Source organism: Dermacentor variabilis, chromosome 9, assembly GCF_050947875.1.
Source record: "Dermacentor variabilis isolate Ectoservices chromosome 9, ASM5094787v1, whole genome shotgun sequence".
Lineage (NCBI taxonomy): Eukaryota > Metazoa > Arthropoda > Arachnida > Ixodida > Ixodidae > Dermacentor > Dermacentor variabilis.
The window spans coordinates 146,677,509-146,703,942 of NC_134576.1; the positions used below are offsets into that span (position 1 = coordinate 146,677,509).

Sequence of the window (26,434 nt, forward strand, 5' to 3'; positions counted from 1 at the left end):
GTCTTGGGACGAAGGAACGACAACACAGTAGTGCAAACAATCATAAGGGCATTTATTGCATTTTTCATAGATCAATGCCTGCTAGCCGAGTTGCTATCCACAAAACATGCCGATGGGCGCGCGACAAATCTAGGAAGTCCGACTCAACGCGACCGGATATAGCGAGCGAATATGTTCGCCCCATGCTGGATCCCAACGCCTGGTCGTTCGCGCGTACGGTCACGCGAACGGTGGCGCGTTCGAAGGCGGCCACGCGAGACGTCCGCAGCGCTCGCCGGCCCGCAACCCAAGAGAGACCCTTATCTTTCCCGCACCCCCAAGTAACCCTGCCGTGAGGCGGCGCTAGCAGCGCAACACTCGCGCCATCTCTCGCACTGCGCCTCAACCACTCCGATCGCCGCGGGCGCCAGGCCACGCGGCGACGCCGCACTGCAGAAGACAGGAGCCATGCGGGAAGACAAGATATCAGGGGACACGCGAGAGTCGCGAATCCCCACAATGCTTATAGATTATGTGTTCAAAAATGTTGCATATTGTTGAAGTCAGAGAAATTGGTCGATAGTTTTTTATACAATTCTTGTTTCCCGATTTATGTAAGGGTTTGATTATTGCTGTTTTTCAGTCATCCGGAAGCATGCCATCCTGAAGCGATTTACTAAACGAAATTTCGAATTATTTCGCACACCACTCGGCATAGCGTTTTAAGAAGGCATCTGGTATGTCATCTGGACCGGGGGATTTCTTTTTTAATCAATTTTCAACAGTAAGTGACATATACCATTCTCAGAAATAACAATATCAGGAATGGAAGGCAAATCTATGTAAAATGAAGGCAGACAACCATCATCCGTTGTGAATACACTACTGAAATTATTGTTAAAAGCAGAACATACAACCTGCTCATCGTGTACACTCTTACTGTCTATTATAAACATATCGGACAGGGAAGAAGAATGAGTCATCATCCTCCAGAATCTCCCTGGAGACATTTTCATAAAGCTAGGAAGCTGTACATTAAAGTAATTCTCTTTGTCATCTATGATCATTTGTTTTAATTTATTTGACACTTCCTCAATGACCCTTTCAGAATTTGAACAAGTTTCCATTTTTGCGGAATTTTTCAGCCAACGTCTCCGGGCAACGTCTCCGGGCCCAACGTCTCCGGGCCCAACGTCTCCGGGGAAATCCAGGGATTCCGACGCATAGCCTTCTTCGCAATCTTTGGAACAAGCTGTTGCATACAGTTGAATATAACGCCTTTAAATGAAAGCCACAGATCATTCATGCTAGCAGTGTTACTTTTAAGGTCGTCCAGATAAAATGCTAGTGTGTCAATTATGGACGCGTAATCTGCACGAGAAAAATTCGGGTAATACTGAATCTTATCATTTTTACTGCGAGGGGCACATTGCAACGACTATACTACTGCTTGATGATCTGAAATGCCGTGTGTGATTATACATGAGACGTCATGTTGTATATTTCCACTGACACAAAAATAGATCGAGAACTGCATTTGAATCTTTGTGGGTTCTAATGAAATCCTTAACTACCTGTAGCAAGCCAAAATTAAAAGCAATATCAGTTATTTCACTATTAATATTTGTGGTGGAGCGGTGCGTGAATGTGCTCCAGTCGACATTCGGCAGGTTAAAATCACCGGTTAAGATTAGTTTACCTGCTTGTTTTATATGGGTGTACATGTATTCTCTTAAGCATTCCAAGTTCGCAACAGGCGAGTTAGGGGGCCTGTATACAGCACCAAGAATGTATTCGACATTGGTAATACAAAAGTTGCAGAAAACGCTTTCTACTCTCGAGGTCTTCGGCATTCTTAAAATTTGAAGGGAATGTTTAGAAAGAATGGCTACGACCCCTCCTCTTCTATCACGGTCTTTGCGCATTATTCTGTAGTTTATCAGGACAAATTCGCTATCATACATATCTTCATTTAACCAGGTTTCCGTTAATACGGCAATATTGGGGTCAAACGAGCAAAGGATGCCTTCAAGCTGTTCTACTTAACTGCCGCAGCTTGTTCTACAAGCTGCGGCAGTTAAGGTTTAAGATGGCGAATGGTGACTGGCAACGGTTAGCATGTCATTTGCACCTCTTTAGCTTACAGCGTTTGTCCTTTTCCACATCCCACACGAACATTTCACCAGCTATACTGCACTTATCAAAACCAGTTTAACTTTGAGCCTTGATCATGTTCTTTTGAGCTTTGCCATAATTTTTTTTTTATCTCCCGAACTTTCAAAGGAAAGTCCTCTGTTATAGAAAGCGTTGTCCCTTTAAGCTTTTTGCACTCTTTCTGCACTGATAGTCCAAGAACCTTAAGATCACAGGGCATGCTTTTTCTTTTTGCTTTCCTAGCCTGTGACATCTTTCTACGTTATTAATGGTAAGTCCAAGCCTTTCATTGAAAACATCGTTTTTGATCACATTCAAGAGACTGTCGTTTGTCTCCCCATCTTGTTAATTTTTCCAAGAGCTTACAGAAAAGCACCTGGATTGCCATCAATGCATCGCAATTAGGAATATTGTGAGCCTACTAAGCAGCTAAGCATATAAAGTAGACTCTCGGCAAAAGCAAAAATCTGTATTTCCTATACTCTCGTTGAAAGTATTTTATCGGTATTTGTGACAACAGACACGTGGTCAACACTGCATGCAAGTCTCGCAAACGAGAGCCTGGAAAATGAAACAACAGTAACTCAATCGTCCGTGATGTTTGTAAAATCTTGCTGAATCATGAAAACTGCAGTGTATTGCACTTAGACGTTTCACCAGACAATCCAAGCAGTGCCTCAGTGTCTTCAGTAGACAAAAAGTGTCAAAAGTGGACAATAATCCACCACTGTAACAACTTTCACGGTAAGGCTCCTCCACATACAGCAAGAGTCCAATTTCCGTTGTTCCGTGTATACATGTGGCGTCACTATCTTTAAAATAATCAGACGGATTCCCAGCAGCATCACAATTTTGAACTCTGCACCTCCCACATATGAAACGAGCACTCAACCACAAAGCCATTGGTGTTGTCAGACATACAAACCAAGTGAAAATCTCAAGAGGAGGATGGAGACTGAAGAACAGTCCACTGAAGTGGAAGATCTACCAAAGGCATAGCTGCACAAGCTAGTGCTATCACCATCCAGCACCGGTGATGAAACAGCAAATTTTCTCTAGTTCCATAAACTGCACAGATCAGCATCCAAGCACACTTTACACAATTTCATGAGTTTATTTATCACGTACACAACCTACCCACTGTAGTAATGGCTAGGCACGAATGGCATGCGTGTCACAGCAGCCTCAATGCGGCGGCCTCGCACTTCAAGCTGCACAGCTGTGCCAGCCGTGCTGTATTCGCGTGGCACATATGCCATGGCAATGTTGCTGCCCAGGCTAGGTGAAGGCAGCCCACTCGTCACGCGGCCAAGTTCCTTTGAGCCTGCCGAGTCGTACACCACTGCGCCATCTGTTGGTAATAACAACACAGTGAGTGGTGCGCCTCCACCCAAAGGAGTCGCCAAGCTGTCTACGCGGATCGGCCGCTGTTTTGGAAGTCTCCGGGGCGCTTGCTCAGTGGAAGGAAGCCAGTTTCCAATGCAGACCAACTTGCCGACCGAATAGTAGACTTCCAAGTCAACTAATGGGCTGTGAGAGGTGTGATAATGTGGGCCTTTGAATTAATATTGACTATGTAGGGCTCTTCAACACGCACTGATATCTAATTCCTCAAGTGTTTTTGCGATATGCTCCCACTGGAATGTGGCTGCCACAACTGGGAATGAAGCCCGCCACCTTGTGTTGAGCAGGCCAGAGTACAAAGTCATCAAAGCCTAATTTATTTTCCTCAATAGCTCTCACATCCTAGATTTTGCAGCCTTGCACCTCGAAGCATTGGGCCTTTCCCCTAGATGAAAAATTCTTTAAAAGTTAACAGGCTGATTTTTAATTAGAAATGTGCTGCATTATTTCTTAGTTATCAATAACGAATAGTTCTTCACTGCCAGTCATTGGCTCAGAAATTATAAAGTGGCGTTGCTAGCAGTCATTCACTTTTGTGTTCTTTTACTGTTGCGAATCAAGCCTCTGCTACTTGATACTTCACGAGTGTAATTTACAAATCTTACTAGGCTTGATATAGTCAAGTTCAATTAATTTAATCCTAGTGGAACATGCAAAATATGCTCAAGTTACTCAATTTTTGTAACATAACATTTTATAGAGCATCAGTACCTTGGAATGTTCACACACACTTTAATTAAAGAGAACAATATCAATTAGTATAATTCCACAACATTTTTTCTGCAATGTCCTTTATTTTATGCCCATACAGCCCAAAGTTGCAAGATCTGGCCAAAAATTAAATCTCTACAACTATTTTAGTTATTGCCACCAACAAGTGGAAAATCAACACTGCTGTGATTTTGAAACGTGGAAGGCAAATTGAAACATTACAACCATGAACCCAGGAAAGCAGCAGTAGAAAGTTGTCATGTGCTGACATAGTGGCAGCACAGTTTTGCAAGTATATTAGGTAAGAGTTTGTCATAATTTGCATCACTCTCTGATCCAACGCAAACCACTAAGTTTCCCTTAAATAAGGCAACAAAAAATTAATTCACATTGTAGTAAAGTTAAAATATCTATAAAATACTAAAAGTAGTACTACTTAAATTCAGTACCGCTTAAAGTAGTCCTGAATTTAGATGAAATATTTTGGCAGTTCTATGAAGAGATGAAAATTGAGCAGGAGGGGAGAAACATTGTCACTAGTCTGGAGACAAAGATTTGAGGGATTAAACAGAACACAATCGTTGTTTCGTGTTTGACAGAGCACGTCAAGAGAGTCAGTGGGAACTATGGCAGTGGCTGAATGCGTAATCACTAACAAATCATCTCTGTCCTGAATCTGCTAAATTTCTCCCATGCTGCCGGTGACTACGTGTCCCTTGCTTTAGCTCTCACTCTGTCACTGTGCGAGTCCAGGACCAAACCAAACACTCACTGCGTGCGGGTGGTCCGGTACTAGTGGCAACGAGCCCCACACGCCGCCTGCTGGGCTTCTGCTTCAACTGATCCAGGATGACTGGTGCACCCGGGAAATCAGCCAACTGACGTCTGCGCTTGCCTGTGCAGTCCAGTTGCATTAAGTTGAAATAACTAAAGAAATTAGTCCATATTCAGCACATGCATTCATAAAACCAAAGAGGGCCATCTACTGTAACACTGTATCATCTAGTGCTTTTTCTAAACAAGTTCACCTGGCAGTTTGTTTTGGTGAACAGACCTTGCAAGAGTTGGAAATGTTCCTAAAAAGCATTCCACAGAGGGCGATCTTTTTTCGCCTTGCTATGAGCTTAAGTACAATGCATCTCTGACTGATGAGAGAAAGCTGGCTTTAAGACCAAAAGCGAGACTGAAAGGAAGGTTTCACCACACACTCAAAGAGCAAAGTGGTGCAGCACAGTGCAACCATGGCGGCAACAGCATTGGAGAGACTGGCGCAGCAGCCCAATTCACAGACTGCAAGGAGAGGCTAAGAAGTGATGGACAGTGTGAACTAACAACTCACAGGCACCTGTTTTACAAGTGCATCATTGTGTGCTCATCATTTCTGTTTTTCTAAACTCTCATCTGCAGCTAGAGTACATGGCTTCAGATCGTGTTATAATACAGTATTTACACAAATCATAACTGGTGCTCAATCAAAGCTGATAACTAGAAGCTAGGTCAGAAAAGTTTCCTTGAATGTAAACCAGCCAGAATATCAACAAAGATATTACGTACATCCTCACCTATTACGCAAGTCTCAAAAACTTTCACAAAAGTCTGTGTGTGAAAAAATTAACAGCCACTCTCATGACACAAGCTCACTAATTGTCACCTACATTGGCATCACCTGCCATTTTGTTCCTCAAATAACATGCTCTCCTTGGTTATGCCCATTACTTTTGAAACACATTCTTTTTAATGCATCTTCTGGAGCAGACTGCCTATCAATCTGTCTGCCTATCTATGTCGCTATCCATTTTCCTGTCAAAGCTGGGTCATGTGTAGTCCATGGTAGAAAAATTCCAGCAGAAGCCATCTAACAATGAATGTTGGCCTTAATGCGATTAGAATTGATGTAATGTATTGTAATGTAATTAAAGGTATTGCCAATGCTGAAATGTGTATGCAGCCAGGATCCTCTTTAAAGATGTTGTGAGATGAATTTTGAAAGAACGTCTTCCTATACACTTGGTCTCAAGACCAACAGCTGTCTTTAGCAACACCAACTTTGTATGGCAATTTAAGTTTAGCTGGTGCATTTGCTCAGTCAGCCAATTGGTGTAGTAACTTAGCCATAGTCCTCAAACAGATTATTGACGTCAACATTAGCATCTGCTAGTTACCTGCAGAATCCTTGAACCAGAAATCATTAGACTAACTTTTAGAACTGTATCATCAAATTGAAGCCAACTCTGCAGTCTTGTTTTCAACTTCTTGTAAAAATGCACTGGTTTAGATTCAAGTAAATACATTACCAAAAGTAAAGATAATAATGTTTTAATTTTCAGGCATCAAAATGTTTGTCCATGCAAGCACAGTAACTAGCTACAGCACTAATTCAGCACTGCTGTGTGCATCAACACATAAATGCTACAGCTCAGGCACTTTCTCCAGGTATATTTTCTGTCAAACCTACCAATGGTGAAGGCTAGGCCGGCCTCAACAGGGGTGGTCTCCTCATCAATGTCTTGACCATAGAGGCACAGACCTGCCTCAATGCGAAGGGAATCGCGAGCCCCAAGACCAGCCAACTGCAGCCGACCGCCAGAGCCCGACAGCAGCTGCTCAGCCAGTGGCGTCACTTCAGCACTGGGCACCGACAGCTGCATCAAGACGTTCCTTGGGTCGCAGCTAATGTGTGCCTTTTGCAAAATTGCCACGCGCATTTTTCTCCTTCCTTGAAGCGAACAATAAGAAGTTTAGTATAAACTGCATGGCCAATCTGCTTAGTGGGCTTGAGCGTTGTTACGACCCTCATCATACTTATGGGCAAACTTAGTGACAAATTTATGTGGTCTAACATCATCAATCAATACAGAAGTTACAAGAGATGTATTGGAGGCCTCCTGATTAATTTTTACTGACCAGGGTTAACAAGCACCTAAAGAAATCACTGATATACTGAAAGGGCAAAAAGCACACAAGTAAATGCTCACAGCATGGTATTCGGTAAAGGTTCAGAAGCACCTATGCAGGCTGTGAAGAAATGTAGTGTAACATTACTACTTGTTGCTGGGCTAGCCAATTCACACTTTCTTGTGGTGTAAAAATGCACAAAGCTAAATAAAAGTAAAAAAAAAATAATAATAATTACAAACTGCTGTCTTGTCCTCTTTTTTTCTTCATATAGTCGCGTGTATTTTTACACCACAAGAAAATTTATGAAGCACCATAAAGCATGGTATTTTTTTAGGTTCTCTAATGAATCACACACTTTACTGAACGAAGCTTTTTATTTCTTTTTTTCTGTAAGTTATCTCACGAATACTTGAACTTAATAAGACCATTGCAGTTCAGCACAGTCATTCTGCAATGTATATAACTAAATGGTTTTTAGAGAATCGGTGAATTTTATACCATGAGTGGGTAATGCTGAACTAATGGATAAACATGATAGAAGGAAGCAAGAAATCACTGGAAAAGGAAAAGCTGTTTTCATCAGCCAAAACAGGCAACCAGAAAAGTTAGCAGGAAGGCACCAGCATTTATTGCACTGGGCAATGGTTCAGCACAGATCATGCTACTGCTCTGCTTCAAAGAGAATACAGGATAGAATGAATGGGTGTTGCTGCATGGTAGGAATGCAGCAAAAAATTACTAGGTTATCACTTGGAAATCTTGGCAGTGAGGCGGTGATATGCATCTCCTTGCTCAGTTGACCACTTGCAGCTATACATTCACCTTCACATGATAGAACATCCACTGCTAAGCTTCACTAAATAGTGGCCAACATTCATATTGCAACATTATTCCTGCTGACACAGTGAGCACATTTTCCACTAAGAAAGACAGCCATGCCATTAAGGAAACCCTAGGCAACATCCGACTTGCTCCAAATGATCAAGCATAAGAAGAGATTGTACGCACAGTTTGTACAATCAAAAGATGAAAAGTTGCTTCAGCAATTCAAAAAGTACAGAAATAATAGCATCAAAACTAAAAATGGCTCAAGGTGCCTATTTCACAAATGTATTTTGAGCCTTGATGAACAGCGATCGGATGTAATCTGGCGGAAACTGAATCGCTTACTGCGACAAAACACCCATGATATTTCCGATAACTTTCACCATGAAGGAAAACGAATTTACGGGACCTGTTTAGCTGAGCTTTCAACAATTTCTTTATTTTACAGGCATCTCAGAGTCAGGTAGAGTGCAGCCAAAATTACACTGAATCCATGAAGGGAAGCAGCTGTCCATCATCCCTTTTCGTTGTGCCCGCCAACTACACAGAAGTTTTCTCGTGCATAAGGAGTATTAAAAATAGCAAGTCGGTAAATGAAACTGGTTTCCAAATAGTGCCCATTAAACATGTTTTTCACCTAATATGCCCGGCTGCTACTCACATTTACAATCTCATATTATCTACCGCTGTATTTCCAAAGGCTCTGCAAATGGCTCGAGTGATACCGGCTTTTAAAAGTGGTGACAAGAATTTGATTAGTAACTATCATCCGATTTCTATACTGCCAGTGTTCTCGAAGGGTATGGAAAAATTAATGCACGGTAGGGTACTATCTTTCTTTGAAAAACATAACCTGCTCCTTGACTTTCACCACGGGTTTCGAAAGGATCGATCTACTGAAACAGCATTACTGACTCAAAAAGAAATCACAATAGATATGTTTCAAAATAAGGAGATAGGTGCAGGCATATATATAGATTTTAGTAAGGCTTTTGACTTGATGAACCACAGAATTTTACTGCATAAACTGGCAAACTATGGTGTCCGAGGAAAAGCTCACAACCTTATGAAACCTTATTTGTCGAACAGAACACAATATGTAGACTAAAAATTTGTTGTCTTCAATAAAAATATTAGTGCAGGAGTCCCTCAAGGAAGCATTTTGGGACCGCTCTTATTTTTAACCTATATAAATGATATTGTGCAATGTGTAACTGATGGTAAGATAGTATCCTACGCTGATGGCACTTCAGTGTTCATATCCGGGAGATCATGTTCATATCCGGGAGATCAGAAAGTGACATTGAAGAGAAAGCAATCAGAACACTGAATGCATTAAATACATGGGCAAAATCAAATTGTTTGAAGATTAATTCTGAAAAGACAAAAATAATATTGCACTTTCCAAAAGGGAAGGTAATTTCTAGGCCGTTGAACGTGTTCTTAATCTCTGATACTGTTCAAATAGTAGATTCTGTTAATATCCTTGGCATTATATTTTCAAAGAATTTGACTTGGAATGATTATACTGACTATATTAGATCGAAAGTGTGTTCAGCTGTCGGTGTTATGTTGCACCTGCACGGTATTCTTCCTGTCAAGGTTAGGCTGTTGCTATACAACTCGTTAGTTCTCTCTCTCTTGCAATATTGCTGTACCGTTTGAAGCACTATGGGTGTCACAAATTTATCTAAGCTTCACCTTCTTCAAAAAAGAGCTGTACGATGCATTGCTGGTCTGCCTTACTGTTCCCCCACACATGACTTGTTCTTAAAATATGAAATCCTGCCAATCTACAATTTATACAATTATAGACTTTTAATGATCTATAAATGCTCCTCACGAAGTGATGAACATTATATCTGTTATCTGGCAAAAACATGCATATCCTGCAGACTTGACATAAAGAAATTTGGTTAGTGCCGACAACTAGGGCATATTATACCGAGCAGTCTCTTTATTATACGCTTCCAGTATTATTAAATAAATTATACAAAGGATTGTTTGGCCCTTTTGAGCATTCAAGTGATGCTATTAAGCGATTTTTTCTTAGCAAAATTACGTGATGATATTGCACTCAGTTTAAAGCTATACTGTTTTTTTTCGTTTCCCCATAACCTTTTATTTGTTTTTATAATGCCTGTGTTTGTGCTGCAATGTATAGCGCTGCTTTTTACAAAGTGTTTTGTTATCTTGTTTCAGTGTTTACTTGGAAAAATGAACATCTCTGTCTGTGTACTGTACTGCCAAGTTGATAAAGGGGGCAGGACCTCTGTCAAGCTTGCAAGCTTTTAGTCCCGTCTCCTTCTCTGTCTAAGAGAAAATAAAGACAATTGAATTGAATAGATTTAAATAGATGACAACTAAATAATGATGACAGAAGGCATATCTGCCCATAGAGTTCCTTTGAAATGTATAATTCCACTGGTACAGCTAGCCAGCATGGCCTGAAAGTTATTCCCTAGAATTTTGTCAACAGGAGCAAAATCTCTCTCTCATCAAGTGGAAATACAGCCCAAGATTGTGCTATCATGCAATAAACTCTGGGTTGCCCACAACTTCTTCAGGATTAATGGCCACACCAAGGAGTGCATAATGGTGTACGTATCGCATAACAACACGAATATAAAGGAAAGGCATGGGTACACATACAGTGCTACGAGCCTCTCTTCCCTCTGAATTCATTTTTTTTAATGTGCTACCAACAACAAATCATGAAGTACCAACTCGCCTAAACCGCTATGCCAGAGAGTGAAGTCTTGGACACTAGTAGTTGCTTGCTGTCATTTTTTGCTGTCTCAAATTTGTTCCGCCACACATTTGGAAGAGGCCAAGATAAAGTAATACCAGCAGCAAAGATATAACACACCTCAAAGCCGTCCTCGCCTGTGTACCCACAGCGGGTGATCCTGCAGCCTGGAATGCCAGCCAAGGTCACTGTGGCACCCCGCATGAAGTGCAGCGATGTCAGCGTGCAGTCAACAAGTGGCTGCAACAACTCGGCTGCTGCAGGTCCTGCAAGATTGAAAAGGCCCTCAGTTCAGAGCCTCACTTGCACCATTCTTCAGTGCCATACTGATGAGCTCCACAACTTACCGTCAGTTCTCTGTGCTGGTAGCTTTGGTGGCTGGTGGTGTGAAGTCACTGCACACCACTAAAGAGCCCCTACACCATATCTTCAAACCCTGTCTCCCTTCTTGGTCGTTTCGTACTGTGACAGCACAGGTCATCACCCTCTATTTATAACTCCTTTATCGATGCCAAAGTGTGCATCTGCACATTTATGTGTAAGCTTGTGCGCATACTTTTCTTTTTCTTGTGCACTGAAAAAGCAGTAGCGAAGTTTGGTGCAGGCTACCAGTCAAAGCACAGTACACACTGCACGTGAAAGAGGTCACAACGTAGCATGTCTGAACTCTGAATCCTGTTATTTAGAAAAGTGCTTTTACAATAATTGGCACAATACTACCACGAAAGGGTAGGTCTTCAGTAGAGCAGTACGCCAGTAGAAACCCACATTTATATTAGAAACTTTCAACCACAATGCATTTTGCCATAGATAAGTGAAATGTTTCAGTGCCATGGTCATAACCTGTGTCACTAGACTAAGGTTGCCATTTGGGCCTGTAGGTATGCCATTAGTACATATTATGTACACATTAGAGATAAGGACAATGTAAAGAGAAGAATGACACACTGTATGTCCACCATGTGTGTAATATTTGTCTATTTCTGTCATCAAATCAATCTTTATCTTCAGTCACATTAACCTTACAATTCTTTAACTAAACTGACTTGCTCTCATCCTTGTCTGTAATGTGCTATATCTGTACTGTGTCACTAGCTTTTCTTTTAAAGAACTAAGAAGGTGACAGCAGGTTACACAGACTATCAGATAGGCCTCTTCCTGTTTTTATATTGTACTACTGAAATTTTCATGCATGCTGGTATTAGTTCATAACCAAAGTGGAGTGCAAGCATTAAAATTGTAAATGTTAGGTAGCAATTGCTTGGGCTATACTTCTTTACAAATCGCGCAATGTAAATTGAACGAGGACATGAAATAAGATGACCAGTCAATAACAGGCCTGTAGCTTTTACAGCTGCAGTAAAATGGATAGCTGCGCAAGATGGAATGAATTCATTTTAAGTTGCAGAATCCAAGACAACGGCCTTGTCATTCATTTTTGTTGCCTCATTTTCTATTTAATTTCTTGGTTTTATAGCGAAGCCGTTTACCTGACGGGCCTGTGTGAATGAGCCGTATGCGTGGTTTCGTAGGGGAGGGGCTGGCTAATGTCTGTAAAGTGAACAAAAGTTCACAAACGATAGTAGGGCGTGAAAGCAAGAAATGACACGTGATTTCCCAGCGCACTGCACCTGCACAGTAGGGCAGTACACCCACGCTGGCCGCTGTTGGTGACGGCTGCGGCTGCTGTTGTCTGCACTAAATACAACGGTGTGGCAGTTGTCGTGGTAGCTGCTGCAGTGAGTAAGAACCAGACTGTGCATTGTAGAGGTAGAACACTGCAACAGTTGTAACTCCAACAAAAATGGGGAAAATGGGAAGACCACGCATTGTATGTATGGCCAAAGAACAAGCTGAGTATGAGGAGTGGCATCTACAGAAGTGACGTGACTATAACCAACGACAACGTTCCTGTGTGAAAGCAGAAGATGTGGCCAGTGACTTTGCCTCCAAAGAACGTCAGCGAGAGTCCAATTAATTGCCAGTGTCTAGCGTAAGCTACCGATGAAGATACCGTACCGGAGGCCACTTGTAAGCATCAAGCTAGGTCGTTCGAGTCTGCGTCCAAGCGGCAGAAGCAGCTTCGCTGGCTAATTTGCCACCATATGAATGGTTCGGCCCATTTTTTAAATTTTTTTTTTGAAGACTGCGTTCTTGCTCAAGATAGAAGAGGCACGTATCGCGTAACTACCTGCCTAGCGAACATTGCATAAATACAAGCACTAGATATACACAACTACTTCAGCTAAAGCACTGGCTGGCTTCCATTCAAACTTTGCACGGACAGCAGACATGGCATTTTGCAGTGACCTCAGTTTATTGCCACATTTGTGTGCACCACTTGCCTGTTTTGTGCACAATAAAACCGAAGTGTGTGTTGTCCACAGTGCTGTCATTAAAAAGAGAATCTTGATTTTGGTGCAATGCAACAGTAGTGGCATCTGCCATTAGTACGGTGAAAGGAACATTTCACCATAGTGGCGACAGATTGCACTACTGGTCCATCATATCAAAATTGACATTTTTTGAGCAGCATCATAGCAGACAATGTGCACTTTGGCTTTTGTTTTAAGCAAATGTGGCACAAGAGCAACCTATACTCCAAATATTTTATTCCTAAAACAAGCCAAGACTGAAATCACCTTTCTGCTTCATTGTCTCCATCACTCATCCTGTGGTTTTCAAGACTGCCACCTGTGACAGGAGGCTGACGGCAGAGAGAGCGCGCACGACCGATGGATGAACCCGCCCACGGGGTACTGATTCATTAGATTTGTTTATTTTTTCTGTATAACCACTCCTCCCTTTAATGCCTGCATGGCCCTGAGAGTAAATAAATTATTTAAAATGTATGCCTGGCACTGCTATTCATGCAGCATTGAGTACAATATTCAGAGTCTTTAATTAAACATCAGCTAGAAGTCTGAACCCATCTTTATCTTCTCTACTTCTCTATCTTGGTCTATGCTTCCTGTTCCTCTTCCTTTCTCTGTGTCTTGCCTCATGAATTTTTTTGGTTTTCCTTTCCATTTTCTGGCATACCTTTATTGTAATACCACGTACCAACTTGCCCAACAAGCTGCTCTTGTCGTCTATGCAGCTTAGGAAATGAGTTGTGCAGTTGCTTTGTGAAGCTAAATTTAGCTGTGCGCACCCTGAAGGGCCAGCAGCGACCACGAGTCCATGAGCTCCAGGGTAGCCTGACCTCCTGCAGCCTGGAAGCCTACCAGCTTGGCCTGCACAGTGAGAAGCACGGTGACACTGTCAGGGTAAATTTGTTCTTTCACCAGGAAACAGATCTCTTCTCCCCTTCAGAAAAACAATGCACAGCTGCATGCTATATCATATATGATACAGCAATTAATGCTTGCCTCACAGTACAGCCAGAATGTCTTTTTCTATAAAAACATCACAGTAAGCTGATAAGCAGCAATCAAGCACCCTGAAATTTTTCTGCACTGATTTGGAATGTATTAATTGTGTTAATAACCTGTTTATATACAAACTCTTTGCATATTGAGTGACGAACTTCTGTCACATATCTTTTAAGAAAAAAAATATCACTGAAAAATATTTTTAGTGCTACTGTCGCTACGTATTTCAATATTAGAGAGGACATAAATTTCAGGTAAATATGTAGAGTTTGCTTTCTTTTTGATTCTATTATGCTAGAAGAAGTTGTTCTATGTGTATCACCCCCCCCCCCCATATATGATCAATACATAAATACGTAAGCGGTACAGGGTTAATTGACTTCATTCAATGACAGAGAATAACACAAACTTCCTGCGCCGTCAAATGATCACTATGCACTGGCAATGTTGCCACCAAATGGCAACAGCCTTCAATGCATAATGATGGCCAGAAAATTTGTAACACTGCCTGTTCAACGATGTGAAAGTTGCACTGCAATGCTCTAATAACGCGCAACAGAGCAAGGGTGCACATAGTGGATAATGAGCAAACTATCCACAGCTTTATTCAACTATTCATTGAGTGCATGCCTGCAAGTCTTATCCTTTTCTTTTGTCCATTCCTTCCCCCTCTTTTTTTTTTGTTAGAGAAGGGCTGCTTTGAAAACTAGAAAAAGAAAAGACATGGATATGAATGCAATGCTGCATCATGCAGAAAGTCCAGCAAGGCTCCACAATTAGAACTGTCTTTCTGTTATACCTTGTTCCAGCATTTCAGTGTCACTTTGCTTTCAGCACCATTTCAGCTCCCTCTACCAGACATGCTCACACTTATGCACTGACAAAAGTGAGTGCGCAATTGGTCAGCGGCCCATTTGTGCTTTCTGTTTCTTTTGTTGAGTGCACCACCCTTTGCTGCCACCTTTGGTCTGCCCCTGTGTTGAACCAAATCACTTGCATACAACTTATTTACCTTTACCTATTTATGTGTGGGGGAAAGCCGAGAATTGCATTCTACCTATATGGCTGGCGCTTTAATGACTTGGTTTTTACGATTAATCTAAATTTGCTATGGCACAAAAAAGACGAGGACATGAAGACACATGAAATATACGCCACATGTGCCTGCTTCCAACTGTAATCCCAATCAAGGTCGCATGGAATTCTCAAAATGAAAGAGGCACAAGTTAACACATGAAATCATAGAGCCATTCTTTATCAAAAATGGGGGAGAAAAGCGTGTTAGCATTTCATTCATCTATCTATTGCAAAGTGAAGTTGACGTCCTAAAAGAGCATGTTAAAAAAAATCAGTACTAGTGGCAGCTGTATGTGTAGCGAGCCACCTGCCAATGATTATCAGCGAGGGATGCTTCGCACTACTTGGTAGATTTTGAAAATTCTTGTGTGCCATTTGAAGAATAAGCTTAGTTGGAAGTTGGCGCTTGTGGTGTACATTTCATGTGTCGTTGTGTTCTCATCTTTGCCGTGCCATAGCATATAGATTAACTATTATTAACTCTTACCAAATAGCCCAAGCATCAGTATCACTGCAACAGATTCCTATAGTACCTCTAGTGTTGGCTAAGGACACTAACTCCCAAATTACTTTGTCAGCGTGCAAGCATATGTGCACATTACTGTGCATCTCTCTATGGCGTAGCAACATAAGCAGCCTGTGCACAATGTGATACCCTTCAGTAGGTCCAGACTGAGTGCCTGGTTGCAGATTACGGATATACCAAACACACAGCTGATTATACTAAACTGAGGATGTGATCTTTACTGGGATTTTTGGGGAACCTTGGGCTATTTCACTTGCCAACAGGTAGCAGCAAGGTATAGTACACAATACAGTGGTGATAAATATTGAAAAAAATTTACGTAGGGGGAAAAAACACCTCACCATTATAACACAGAATTTGTGTGCACTCGTCTCGATATGAATGCCACAAGTGGCATCATACTCAAAAGGCCACAATATAATAGCATCTCAAGCTCGCAGGGCAACTGTACGTGGACACACACCTTGACGTGGGCTAAGTCTTTGTCCCTGCAGCCAGCGTTGGAAACAACATACAGCCAATCCTTGGTCTTGTTTACTATGAGGTCATCAATGATACCACCCTTTTCATTGGTGTACACTGTCAGCGTACCTAAATCTTCTGTCAAGCCTGCAAGGCCAGCAAAGATACAACACATGAGCAAATCAAGCTCGCTTTTTTCTTTTTTTTGGATGCACGAGCAGCACAATAAATCTAGCTGAACAACAGCTACACTGTTCTTTTTTTATGTAAACGCATTACCCATAGTGAGCAACCACAAAAATAGCACAAGTCAAGCAATTCTACATTTGCCTCTTCCTTGCATGTTTCGGTCACTCTTCATCCTAGCGCTCTAAAGATTTTTATTTATTTATTTATTTATTTATTTATTTATTTATTTATTTATTTCATACATACTGCTAGCCTCCATTTGGAGGCTGTTGCAGGACATGGGACAATACATTGCATCAAAATAAGAATGACAAACTTGTACGCTTGTTAATATTGTAGTTTACAAGAAGACGTAGTTGAGCAATACAATATGAGGGTGTGACCTTCCTGAGTCAGCCCTTAAAGGTTAATGAACAGAAATACAGAAGCATAAGATAAACAACAAAAAAGTACATCAAAACCAATTAGAGATAAAATGCGATGTCTGTAGACGATACTGATAAATCAAGATGAGTACTCATAGACATATTTTTCCAGCATAGGAAGGAAATCGTCAGGTGATCAAATTATAATATCACTAGGCAATGAATTCCAGTCTCTGATTGTTTGAAGAAAGAAAGAATACCTGAATGCGTCTGTGTGGAACCGGTATTCAATTAAATGTTTAAGATGTTTAGTTCTAGTGTTTCGCTGTTCAGTGAAAGATACATATGCACCACTGTTTAATTAGTAGCCCCCGTTAAGGAGGGGGAATAGAAACTTGAGGTGTAAGAATTTAGCACGCTTGCAAATAGTCGGGAGGCAAGCTTTACCAAGGAGTTCTGTCGGAGAATCATTACGTTTGTACCTATTATAAATGAATCTGATGGCTTTTCTCTGTATTGCTTCTAGTCGTTTTATGCACTGTTTGGCATACGATGAGCCACAAAATATTACTTATTTTTAAAATTTAGATGTCTTTATTTTTCTTGGCTTTTTGGCTTGTCGTCAGCCTTGTGCAAACATTCCCTACTTTTACAAAAGAATATTTTACAGAAATATAAACAAAAAAATTGTTACTCACTTTCTTGCACACAAATATAGAAAGATGAAGCTTTCAAGTTCTTCCATCTTTGACAGCTCACTGCGACTACTAATCTTACTAATTTCATTCTAGCATTATGCTACCTGTACTTAGATTGAGGCTACGCTTATAAATTACATTTGTATCACAGGTAGAAATCGTCTAGTGACACATTTTTATGCAATGCGATACTGTGTACCAATGGTGCAAATGGCCTACAAACAACTCTTCTCAGTCACCATAATATTGTTTCTCAAACACTTTACAAAGTTTGCATCGCAGCTATTCTTTTCTATTAAATCTTTCAAACTTAGCACTCTGCTCATACTGCAGATTACCATATTAATAGTGGCATAAATAAGCTCTTAAATGCTAACAAGCAACTCTTCCAAGTCAAGTACAAACAACAATGTGAACAATAACACTGCTCAATCTTCACTCTCTCTCATCAAAGTTGCTTCCTGCCTAGAGGAGAGAAGGGCAAAAGGTGAGTAAAAATTGTGCACCTTCAATGTCGGAGACCACCAGAGACTCAACGAAGCGCACCCTGTCTGGGCCGTGCACTTTGCTCTGCAGCATGTGTGAGACATCAAACAGGCTTGCGTGGCGCCGGGTGTGCAGATGAGAGGCACTGAGGCTCAGGTTGCTGTATTGCACAGGCATGGCATAGCCCGCAAATGGAACCATCTTGCCGCCATGTTTCACGTGGAAGTCGTACAGTGCTGTTCGCTGCAGGGCCTGTCATGTATACATGTGAGAGACATGCTCTGGAAAACATGGACTGCAGTGCCATGGGGCCCTTGAACTGTTCTGGACAGTATATCCTAGGTGAGTGAATGGCAGTTCCTACTCAATCACATATGGTGATGTTAAAAACGTTTTACATCTGCATGCATTCTGCAAGTACCCCAATAAAGCAGAAGTTTTTCCAGGTTTTGATAGATAAGGTCAGATGGCAACCTAATATGCTCTGAAGCCATCCACAAGCTCTATCAGTGGAAAAATCAATTACCTACGACTGTTGAAGTCGAGGTTTTGACGGAAGCCCGTCTGGTCGGCAGGCCATCATGAAGAAGCGTAAAAAGAAAGACACCGACCACTGAATGAATACACGAAAAGACGTTTCGGCTCCCCTCACGGGAGCCTTGTTCAATAGTTCAATTGTTCGACAAGGCTCCCATCAGGCGAGCCAAAATGTCTTTTCTTGTATTCATTCAGTGGTCAGTGTCCTTCTTTTTACTTTTCTTCACCTATGACTGTTGTATGCACATACGTACATTACAGTATTTTAATGGCAACACAACTATATTATTATTATTATTATTATTATTATTATTATTATTATTATTATTATTAGTTATGGAAGCATACAAGTACAGAAAGGGAGCACAACTGCCACAGAGAGGAGTACAATGCCTGCCTACTATTTCGGGAGGAGGGAATGAGAAGAGGAGAAGAAGATAGGAAACAAATAGGAAAGAAAATAGGAAATAAACAAATGACAGACACGGACAAAAGAAACTAGGAACACGGAAGAAATGTCTATAGATGGGAAGCCAAATCAGTTTTCTGCATGAAAGTTAGCAAGGCTCTGTGGGCCTGGTTGCGTTGAGCAGCACTCCCTCTCGGAAACAGCCAATCGTCAAGGGTCGTACACTTGAGTCCAATTAGTCCATATTCCTTAATTAGCAGTGTCCATTGTGTGACGCATGTGGGGCACTCCATATAAGGTGTTCAAGTGTCTCACAGGAGCCACAAAACGTACACGAGGGACTGTCCACATGCCCTTAGATACAAGCATTCGCACACCAACACATAGCCAACTCTTAATTTCACTAACAGTGCTCTAGCACTGCGAGGCAAGTCACGACCATGAACACGGGGTGGGAATGAGCCGTTTGCAACATGGTGGTCTGGGTGCTGCTTTAGGAGGTATCGGTGGATTAACACACAGGTGTTATGAATCATACAAGAACTTTCTGGGCAGTCACTCCCATTGTGAGCACAAGTTGAAGCGAGGCGATCGGCCTCCTCATTTCCAGCAATACCCATGTTCAAAGGCATCCACTAGGCAATGAGGGACACCCCATGAGAAGTAATTTTGTAGGCAGACTATTATACTGCGTAGAATTGAGCTATTTGCATCCTTTCTCAACAGCCTGCTAAGGGCAGCAGTGTCTATAGGGATGACAAATTTCGACGTGCTTATTTCTTCCTGTACATACTTCAGAGCAATATCAATCGCTGCCAGCTCCGCGGTTGTTGATGAGGATGGATGAGGTATTCAAAACACCCTTCTTATGCCAGTTGAAGGGCAGAAGAAAGCTGCTGCAGTGCCTTGAGTGTTGGTACTTACCAATGTGCCCATAAATATTTTAAGATGGTCTCCACATTTTCAAATAAGTGCAGCTGGGCTAACTGGAATAGTGCCAAAACAGGCTGGTCAGACTTTTTGTGAATCTCAGGAATCGAAAGATGAATAGGGAAGAGGCATTTGTTGTAGTGCTCCTTCGAAGTTGTTAGTGAGATGTTATCTTCTGAACCGCCAGCATTGGCAACGAACAATGCCACCATTTTCCCCATGCAGGAGAACAGTCACTGAATCAGCCGGTTAAAAGTGATTGTCCATTTGATGCTGAGTGCAGATGCTCAACGTGATGTAACGCTCTCTGGTCTGTTTGCAGTCTCAGGGGCAGCTGGTGTGCTTCAGCAAGTAATGGAACAGACTGCACTTCACGAGGTAAGCTAAGAATGACTCGGAGGGCAACACAATGGTCCCGTTCCAATTGAGACATCAAACTAGGTGGCACATTCAACAATGGCAAGGCATACATCACGCCAGACAGTACAGATGATTGATATACCTGTAGTGCAGTCATCTGGTCACAGCCATCGCCCATAGCAGATAAGGCAGCCATACAGCTGAGTAGCGACTGAGATTTGCGCCGCACAGATGCGACGGCAGGGTGCCATGATAGGCGATCATCGATAATTACGCCCAGGTAGTGGTGTTGCTGTACCCAATTTATCAGTGTATCTCCGAGGTATAGCCGGCTCATGGTTCAATGAGCGTGTTGTCTAGGATGATACGCAAATGCGGCTGACTTAGCGGGTGAAGTGTGCAGACCAACTTCATCTACGCACTCCGATGTGACATTTAGAGCTCTCTGCAAGATACCACGAAGACGTGGACCGTGGTGCGAAGGACTGCTGATCCACAGTGCGATGTCATCAGCATAGATTGCTATGCCTACTGAAAAGTCACATTCATGACGCAATTGGCTTGGAAGTCCAGCAAGTATGCTGTTGAAAAGAAGTGGCGATAAGATGCTGCCTTGTGGGACACTACACTTAACAGTGCGAAATTCACTTGTTGCTCTTCCAACGCACACTTTCATTTTGTGCTCCGTAGGAAATGGCCCACAAAACGAAGCAAACGAACCGGAATTCGCGCAGTCATAAGTGTGAAAACAATCACCCTATGTGGTACCGAATCAAATGCTTGCTGTATGTCTAGGAATAGTATATATGCAGAGTGCTTGTTTTCTCGAGCAGATTCAAGCGATAATACAAGGTCTGCAATGCTGTTGAGGGCTGAATGATGGCAATGAAAGCCACTCATGACATCAGGAAAGAAATTCAATTCTTGTAATCTGCTATCTAGACGAAGCAGTATCATTCGTTCCATCAGCGCGATAACATTAGATGTTAGTGATATTGGCTGGTATGACTTGGTGTTTCGCAGGATGCCTGGGCTTTAAAACAGGTATCACCACAGATGGTTTCCATTCATTGGGGATCTGACTCGTTTGCCACACTCCATTATATTAAGCTGATGAAAGGCCTCGAGAGTAGTCTGCCTCATCCATCTTGCAAGCTGGATCATAGCAAGAGGTTATGGTACCGTGACTTGTCGGAGAATTAAGGTCGCCGTTTGTGTTGTCTCCTGACACAGCAGATAAGAAAAGGTAATCAAATGCTTCCGTGAGAATTTTTGGTGACCAGCCGGTCATTATGCACAAAGCAGCAGTTGGATTCATGCAGATCTCAGGAGTTCAGAGAGCCATCAGTATGCGCCATACACTTCTGAAACCGCTTGCCATATGCAGCAAACTACAAAGCGCGGCCCAGCTCTTTCGACGAAGTTTTTTTGTGTGCCGTTGTATAGCTGCATCTAGGCAGTTATATACCATCCAATCAGAGCTTTGTTTAGAGCGCTGCGCCCTCCCGTAAGCACGGCGTCAACAGGTGCGTAGCCTCAAGAGCTTAAGATCAGGGTTTGGTTTATCTATGCGCCGCCGTTGTCGTACCATAGCTTGTTCTAGACACTCACTCACCAGTTTGAACAGCTTGTCATTTGATTGCGCCTTTGAAATCAGCTGATGGAACTTGTCCCAAGTTGTCACAGCGTAGGCAGCAGTCTGGAAGCTAGGAGCATTTTCTGGAACCAACCAAATTGGTAGGTGATCTGAGCCCCATGGGTCAGCTTCACATGGCCTGGTTAGGCGCACATCTCTCACTGATATCGCAAGGTCAATGGTGTATTGTTCCTTTCCTCTGCCAAGAAGTGTAGGTGAGCCATCATTGAGGGTTTGTAGATCATTTCTAACAATAAGTTCATTGATCTCCACGCCACAACTGTCTTGCAGACGAGAACACCAGCGGGGATGGTGAGCATTGAAGTCTTAGCACAGCACAATTGATGGGCCGCAATGAGAGACTAAGCGTGTCTGAAGACTACGTCGGTCGATAATATATGCTTGCCACAGTCATTGTTGTATCTCTGAGACTGATAGCAACAGCTGCACATTCAAAAATGGCATTGCAGATGTTGCCTGTGTCAATAACTGTGACACGTAGGTCAGCTCGTACATATAACGATGCGTTTGAAGCATTTCGTGGATGCATGAAGTCCATGCACTGGAAAGTACCACATGCTGGCAATGTGCATCGAGTGTTACTGTGGATGCCTGCGAAGCCTGGAAGTCTGAATTCATCTTTTCTTACATTGGTATCTTGAAGTGCTATAACATCTGGCGGGGTGTTCATTGCAAGGAGCCGAAGGACTAGATCAGCATGCCTGTCGTAGGGACCCGACATTCCACTGCAGCACAAATGGACGAGGCTTTTGACAAGTGTTCATATTGTTTCTAGTGAAAACCATCAAGAACTGGAACAAGAGCCCCAATAAGTTGCTCTGCGGCTAATGCTGCTGGTGTCCGACGACTGGCAATTAGAGACTTAATGATGTTGACAAGTGTCTTAAGAAGGTTGATAAGCTGGGCATTGTCGTTGACAGAGACTGTTTTGGGCACCCTATTTACAGTGTTTTCTGCTGTAGACAGGGCCTTGGTAGAAGCTGGTTCAGACGCTTTCGGAGGGGTGATCTCGGTAGAGTCAGGTTCTGATGCTTTGGATGGAAGTGCCGGCCACGATGTCACTCAGAGGCAGAAGATCCACCTCCCTCGTTCCCTCCCATGCACGGTGTATGTGCTATTCTTCGAATGTACGGGTACACACTCAGTTGTGGCATTTGTAGCCGCGGGACGGGCACTATGGCTACATGTCTTCTCTCCTGATGTTTTCTTTTTAGCATTCTTTTTTAGAGCTTTTAGTTTTACCTTCAGTGTGGGACAGTCTTTGTCTGTTGCCAAGCGTTCACCTTCATAGTTAGGGCAGCAAGATGTGGGACTGTCGCAAGAATTCACATTGATATTTTTGCCACATTCGGCACAGAGCACAGCAGTTTTGCAGTAACCCTCTACATGACCAATATTGAGACGTTTACGGCACTCTAAAGGCCTTGGCAAAATAGGTCGAACTGGGTATCGCACCAGTCCAGCCTTTAGATGGCTTGGTAGCTTTCCACAGTCAAAGAGTATCTTCACACACTTTGACGTGCTGAGCCTTCGAGCACACTTGATTTTGCATGGTAGCATGCAAACAATCATGCTTTTCAACATATCGTCTTGAAGTTCTAGGTCAACACCAGATATGACACCAGCTGTTACATTCGTGCCTTGTGGTATATAAGCCTGCATGTCGACACCACAGAGTTGGGCCAGGCCAAGTAGAGTTTGCACCGTCTTCTCATCTGTTGTGTCTATGACAATGATATTTTTCCATGGGTTCACTCGAACCTCTTGAATAAGACCAGGGGCCAGTTTGAAGAAAAAGTCATGAAGTTTCTGTTTGTAGATGTCATTCAAGCTTACCACAACGTCAACAGGCACGACGGCTACTGTCGTAGTCATGATGCTGTTGTATATGATGGTCACTTCACATGAGGACGACGTCGAGGACTTCCATCTTGAATGCTGATGCTTAGCAGGTATGAAGGTATCCGGGCCAGCGGACCTCGCTTCAGACTCGGAATCGCCAGCTTCTGATGCCACTGAAGGGCTGACGTGCTTACTTACAGTGGGAGGCCTGTCCCTGCCGCCAGACGGGTCCACCACCATCTCCCCCATCGCAAGCTTTGCAGGGAGGGTCTCCCAGCAAAGCAGGAGCCTTGAGGGCCAGTACAAGCATCCATAGTGTCTGCTCAAACTACTCACCAGTACCACAACGCCTTGGTTCACCACTACCGCCCGTGCATGCTATTTTCTGAACGCGGGAAATTCAAGCGCTGAGCAGAGCATCCTGTCGTTGTAGCCTGTCACATGTGTGGAGCACATACTCGGACAGGACACTTTGTTTTTTGCGCTTTCGCCTTAAATATATGCCTGCAAGCACGCGCACAAAGTGGGCAGATCTAATAACACCTAGCATCGAGCTGATCCCAGCTAATTATTTCCCGAGCCATCTACACATTCACACAGTGTGTATGTGTAGTGCATGCGTTTCGCGTTCAACAGCAGCTCATTCTAGCTTTTCACACAGCGCTAAACTGTTTGGCTGTAACCGTGCGACCACGTCTAAACACACCTCCCGTACTTGCGCGAGCACTGTGAAACTGAAATGAATTAACTTTTGAAACTGCAGCACGTGCACCAAGGTCGCGGCCGAGTACGCGGGGTCACAGGCGGGGCGCCGGTAGCGCAGAATCCGCCTGCGTGACGGTCGTCACAGGGTTACCTCGTCGCTGCTGGCACGACGCGCTTGTTGCGCGATCAGGAACAACGAGCGCGGGCCGCCGCGACGCAGGATGACTCGACAACTGGGGACTCGCATCGTATTGTGCGGACGGCCTGACGACAATTACGGGAACGTGCGCGCGCGCTTGGCTTGTCGGGGCGGCCTCCGACGTGTTTGGCCTTATCAAGCGCCGCGCGACAACAGGCTGCGATGATGATAACGTTGAAGACGCGACGACCGCCTTGGCCAGCAGAACAGACGAAGGTTGCCAAGCGTCCGCTGCTCGGGGTCAGGGCTTTTTTACCGATTGGCTGAGGGTCTTGTTTCGCCCATGTAAACATGAACGCCGTTTCCGTCCGGCGTTACGAACCTCTTGAAAATTTAATAGAACCGCGCGCCTAGTGACACAGTGCTTCTCAACAATTGCGTGCAGCGCTGGCCGAGGGCAGTTTCCCTCATCCTTTAATTAAGCTACCGAACGAAAACGTCGCCACCACTACACGAAGCATCACAAACCACCTAAACTTGCGTAAATTATGCCTTGTGTTTTGTGCTTTCAGAGTTTCGCTAGATCCTTTTGCTCGCCCGTTATGATCGGCGCCAACCCGTACTCGCACGGGCCACTTACGCAATACATGCGAAGCCAGTCGAAACTTTACACCGATGACGCGGTCCCTACAGGATTTCGCTATAAGTACCATCCTTTCTGCACCGAACAATAATTTCACTCGAGAGCACTACACATGCATTTCAGCCAGTCATTTAAACACTTGCATGTAGCCATGTCAACATTGTTATAAGTCAGTGTAACTTCCATTCAGAGAAAGTTAGGTTTGTTAGGAAATTTCACACGGAGTTAAAAAACTTGCTTGGAAATACAGAAAACAGTGCCTATTAGGAACATTCAATACCAGGTGATGTTTTGCTTTCAATCGGCACCTTCATACTTCATACATAAGTGTTCGAGAGCCGCAAAGGGAGTTGCTGAAATAATGACAAGAAAGGTCAAAAGCATTTAAAATTATATCAAAATGGTTTTGTTTCCATTGGTAGTAATATACAAGATAAATATTGGTGGCTGGAGAAAAAAGAATACATTGGAACCTTGTGATAGGCATTTTAAAAACTTCCACAATCGGGAGATTTTGAATGCTTGACGAGCAGTAGCAAAGAAAGCTAGCTATCATGCGGAATGCTTTCGCTTCTAGGTTGTTCCTGGCTGCAAGACATGAACAATGGAACTTATCCAGAACAAACTTTTGGTAGTTTGTGCATTGTGGTGCCCCTTGAAGGCGCCACCTGCAAAGCATACTGCAACAAGACACATGCAGACAGGACATAATTTTTTATTAGCCGCAACTTAAACCTCAACCTGGAAATCAAAGTACGATGGATCAAAGTAGTGCACCCGAACATAACCGTCTTCACCACCACTGCTGTAGCTGCAATGGAGAAAAACAAAAACAAAATGTCATCAACTTCTCAGTGTGCAGTATGGCTTCATGCACACACATATAAATCAAAAGATAGACAAAAATTATATGACAGCCACTTGCTGACCACAGACAACTAATTCAGTTGCTGAATTCATCGTATTCCTCCTAATCATTACATTCAGCAATTTATTCAGGTTGCACTACACAAATGTGGAAAAGAAAAGAAAAAGAGAAAAAGGTGCGGTTGGTGTTGTCCCTGTGAAAATTGCCAAGTAGTGTCAGTCAGTATACTTGCTTTTGCTAATATACTGTGACACTTCGTAGCGTGTGTCTCCCCAAAAGAATGATGGCCATGCACTATTGCGCTTCCCTTTGTTCATCTTTGCCCCGCTCTTCTTTTCTCAGCCCCTTCATTGTCACTTGTGATGAGCTCACCACATCTGCTAGTGGAAGCAAAACCACTAAACATTTCTGCACAAACATTGACTTAACAGACATGGATTATCGAGA

At 43.0% G+C, this 26,434-nt stretch overlaps 2 protein-coding genes across 3 annotated transcripts in view; both read right to left on the reverse strand.

Moving 5' to 3' along the window:
* Window positions 1-33: 33 nt before the first annotated feature.
* LOC142557776 (aminomethyltransferase, mitochondrial) lies at window positions 34-24,700 on the reverse strand. 2 transcript variants are annotated; one of them, XM_075669888.1, is made up of 8 exons: window positions 24,489-24,700; window positions 17,918-18,149; window positions 16,161-16,306; window positions 13,875-13,956; window positions 10,841-10,986; window positions 6,704-6,890; window positions 5,021-5,143; window positions 34-3,484 (listed from the first exon to the last, which is right to left on the reverse strand). In XM_075669888.1, the coding sequence occupies exons 1-8, from the start codon at window positions 24,582-24,584 to the stop codon at window positions 3,267-3,269; spliced, it is 1,230 nt and encodes a 409-aa protein (XP_075526003.1). In that variant the 5' UTR covers window positions 24,585-24,700; the 3' UTR covers window positions 34-3,266. The 2 variants fall into 2 exon arrangements, with proteins under 2 accessions (XP_075526003.1, XP_075526004.1); XM_075669889.1 differs by lacking the exon at window positions 24,489-24,700 and adding an exon at window positions 24,339-24,430.
* A 1,118-nt stretch (window positions 24,701-25,818) lies between these two features.
* Window positions 25,819-26,434, reverse strand: part of eIF3i (eukaryotic translation initiation factor 3 subunit i) — a 28,726-nt gene continuing 28,110 nt past the window's right edge. The window contains exon 8 of the mRNA XM_075669890.1: window positions 25,819-25,930. Within this exon, the coding sequence (XP_075526005.1) occupies window positions 25,849-25,930 (82 nt within the window). The 3' untranslated portion in view covers window positions 25,819-25,848. The remainder of the gene's footprint in view (window positions 25,931-26,434) is intronic.

Coding starts and splice junctions, on each gene's coding strand:
- LOC142557776 (XM_075669888.1), bottom strand. CDS start 24,584: ATGCGAGTCCCCAGTTGTCGAGTCATCCTGCGTCGCGGCGGCCCGCGC. Junction 18,150..24,488: donor GTCGTGCCAGCAGCGACGAG/GTAACCCTGTGA, acceptor TATACATGACAG/GCCCTGCAGCGAACAGCACT. Junction 6,891..10,840: donor CAGGCGAGGACGGCTTTGAG/GTGTGTTATATC, acceptor GTCTTGATGCAG/CTGTCGGTGCCCAGTGCTGA.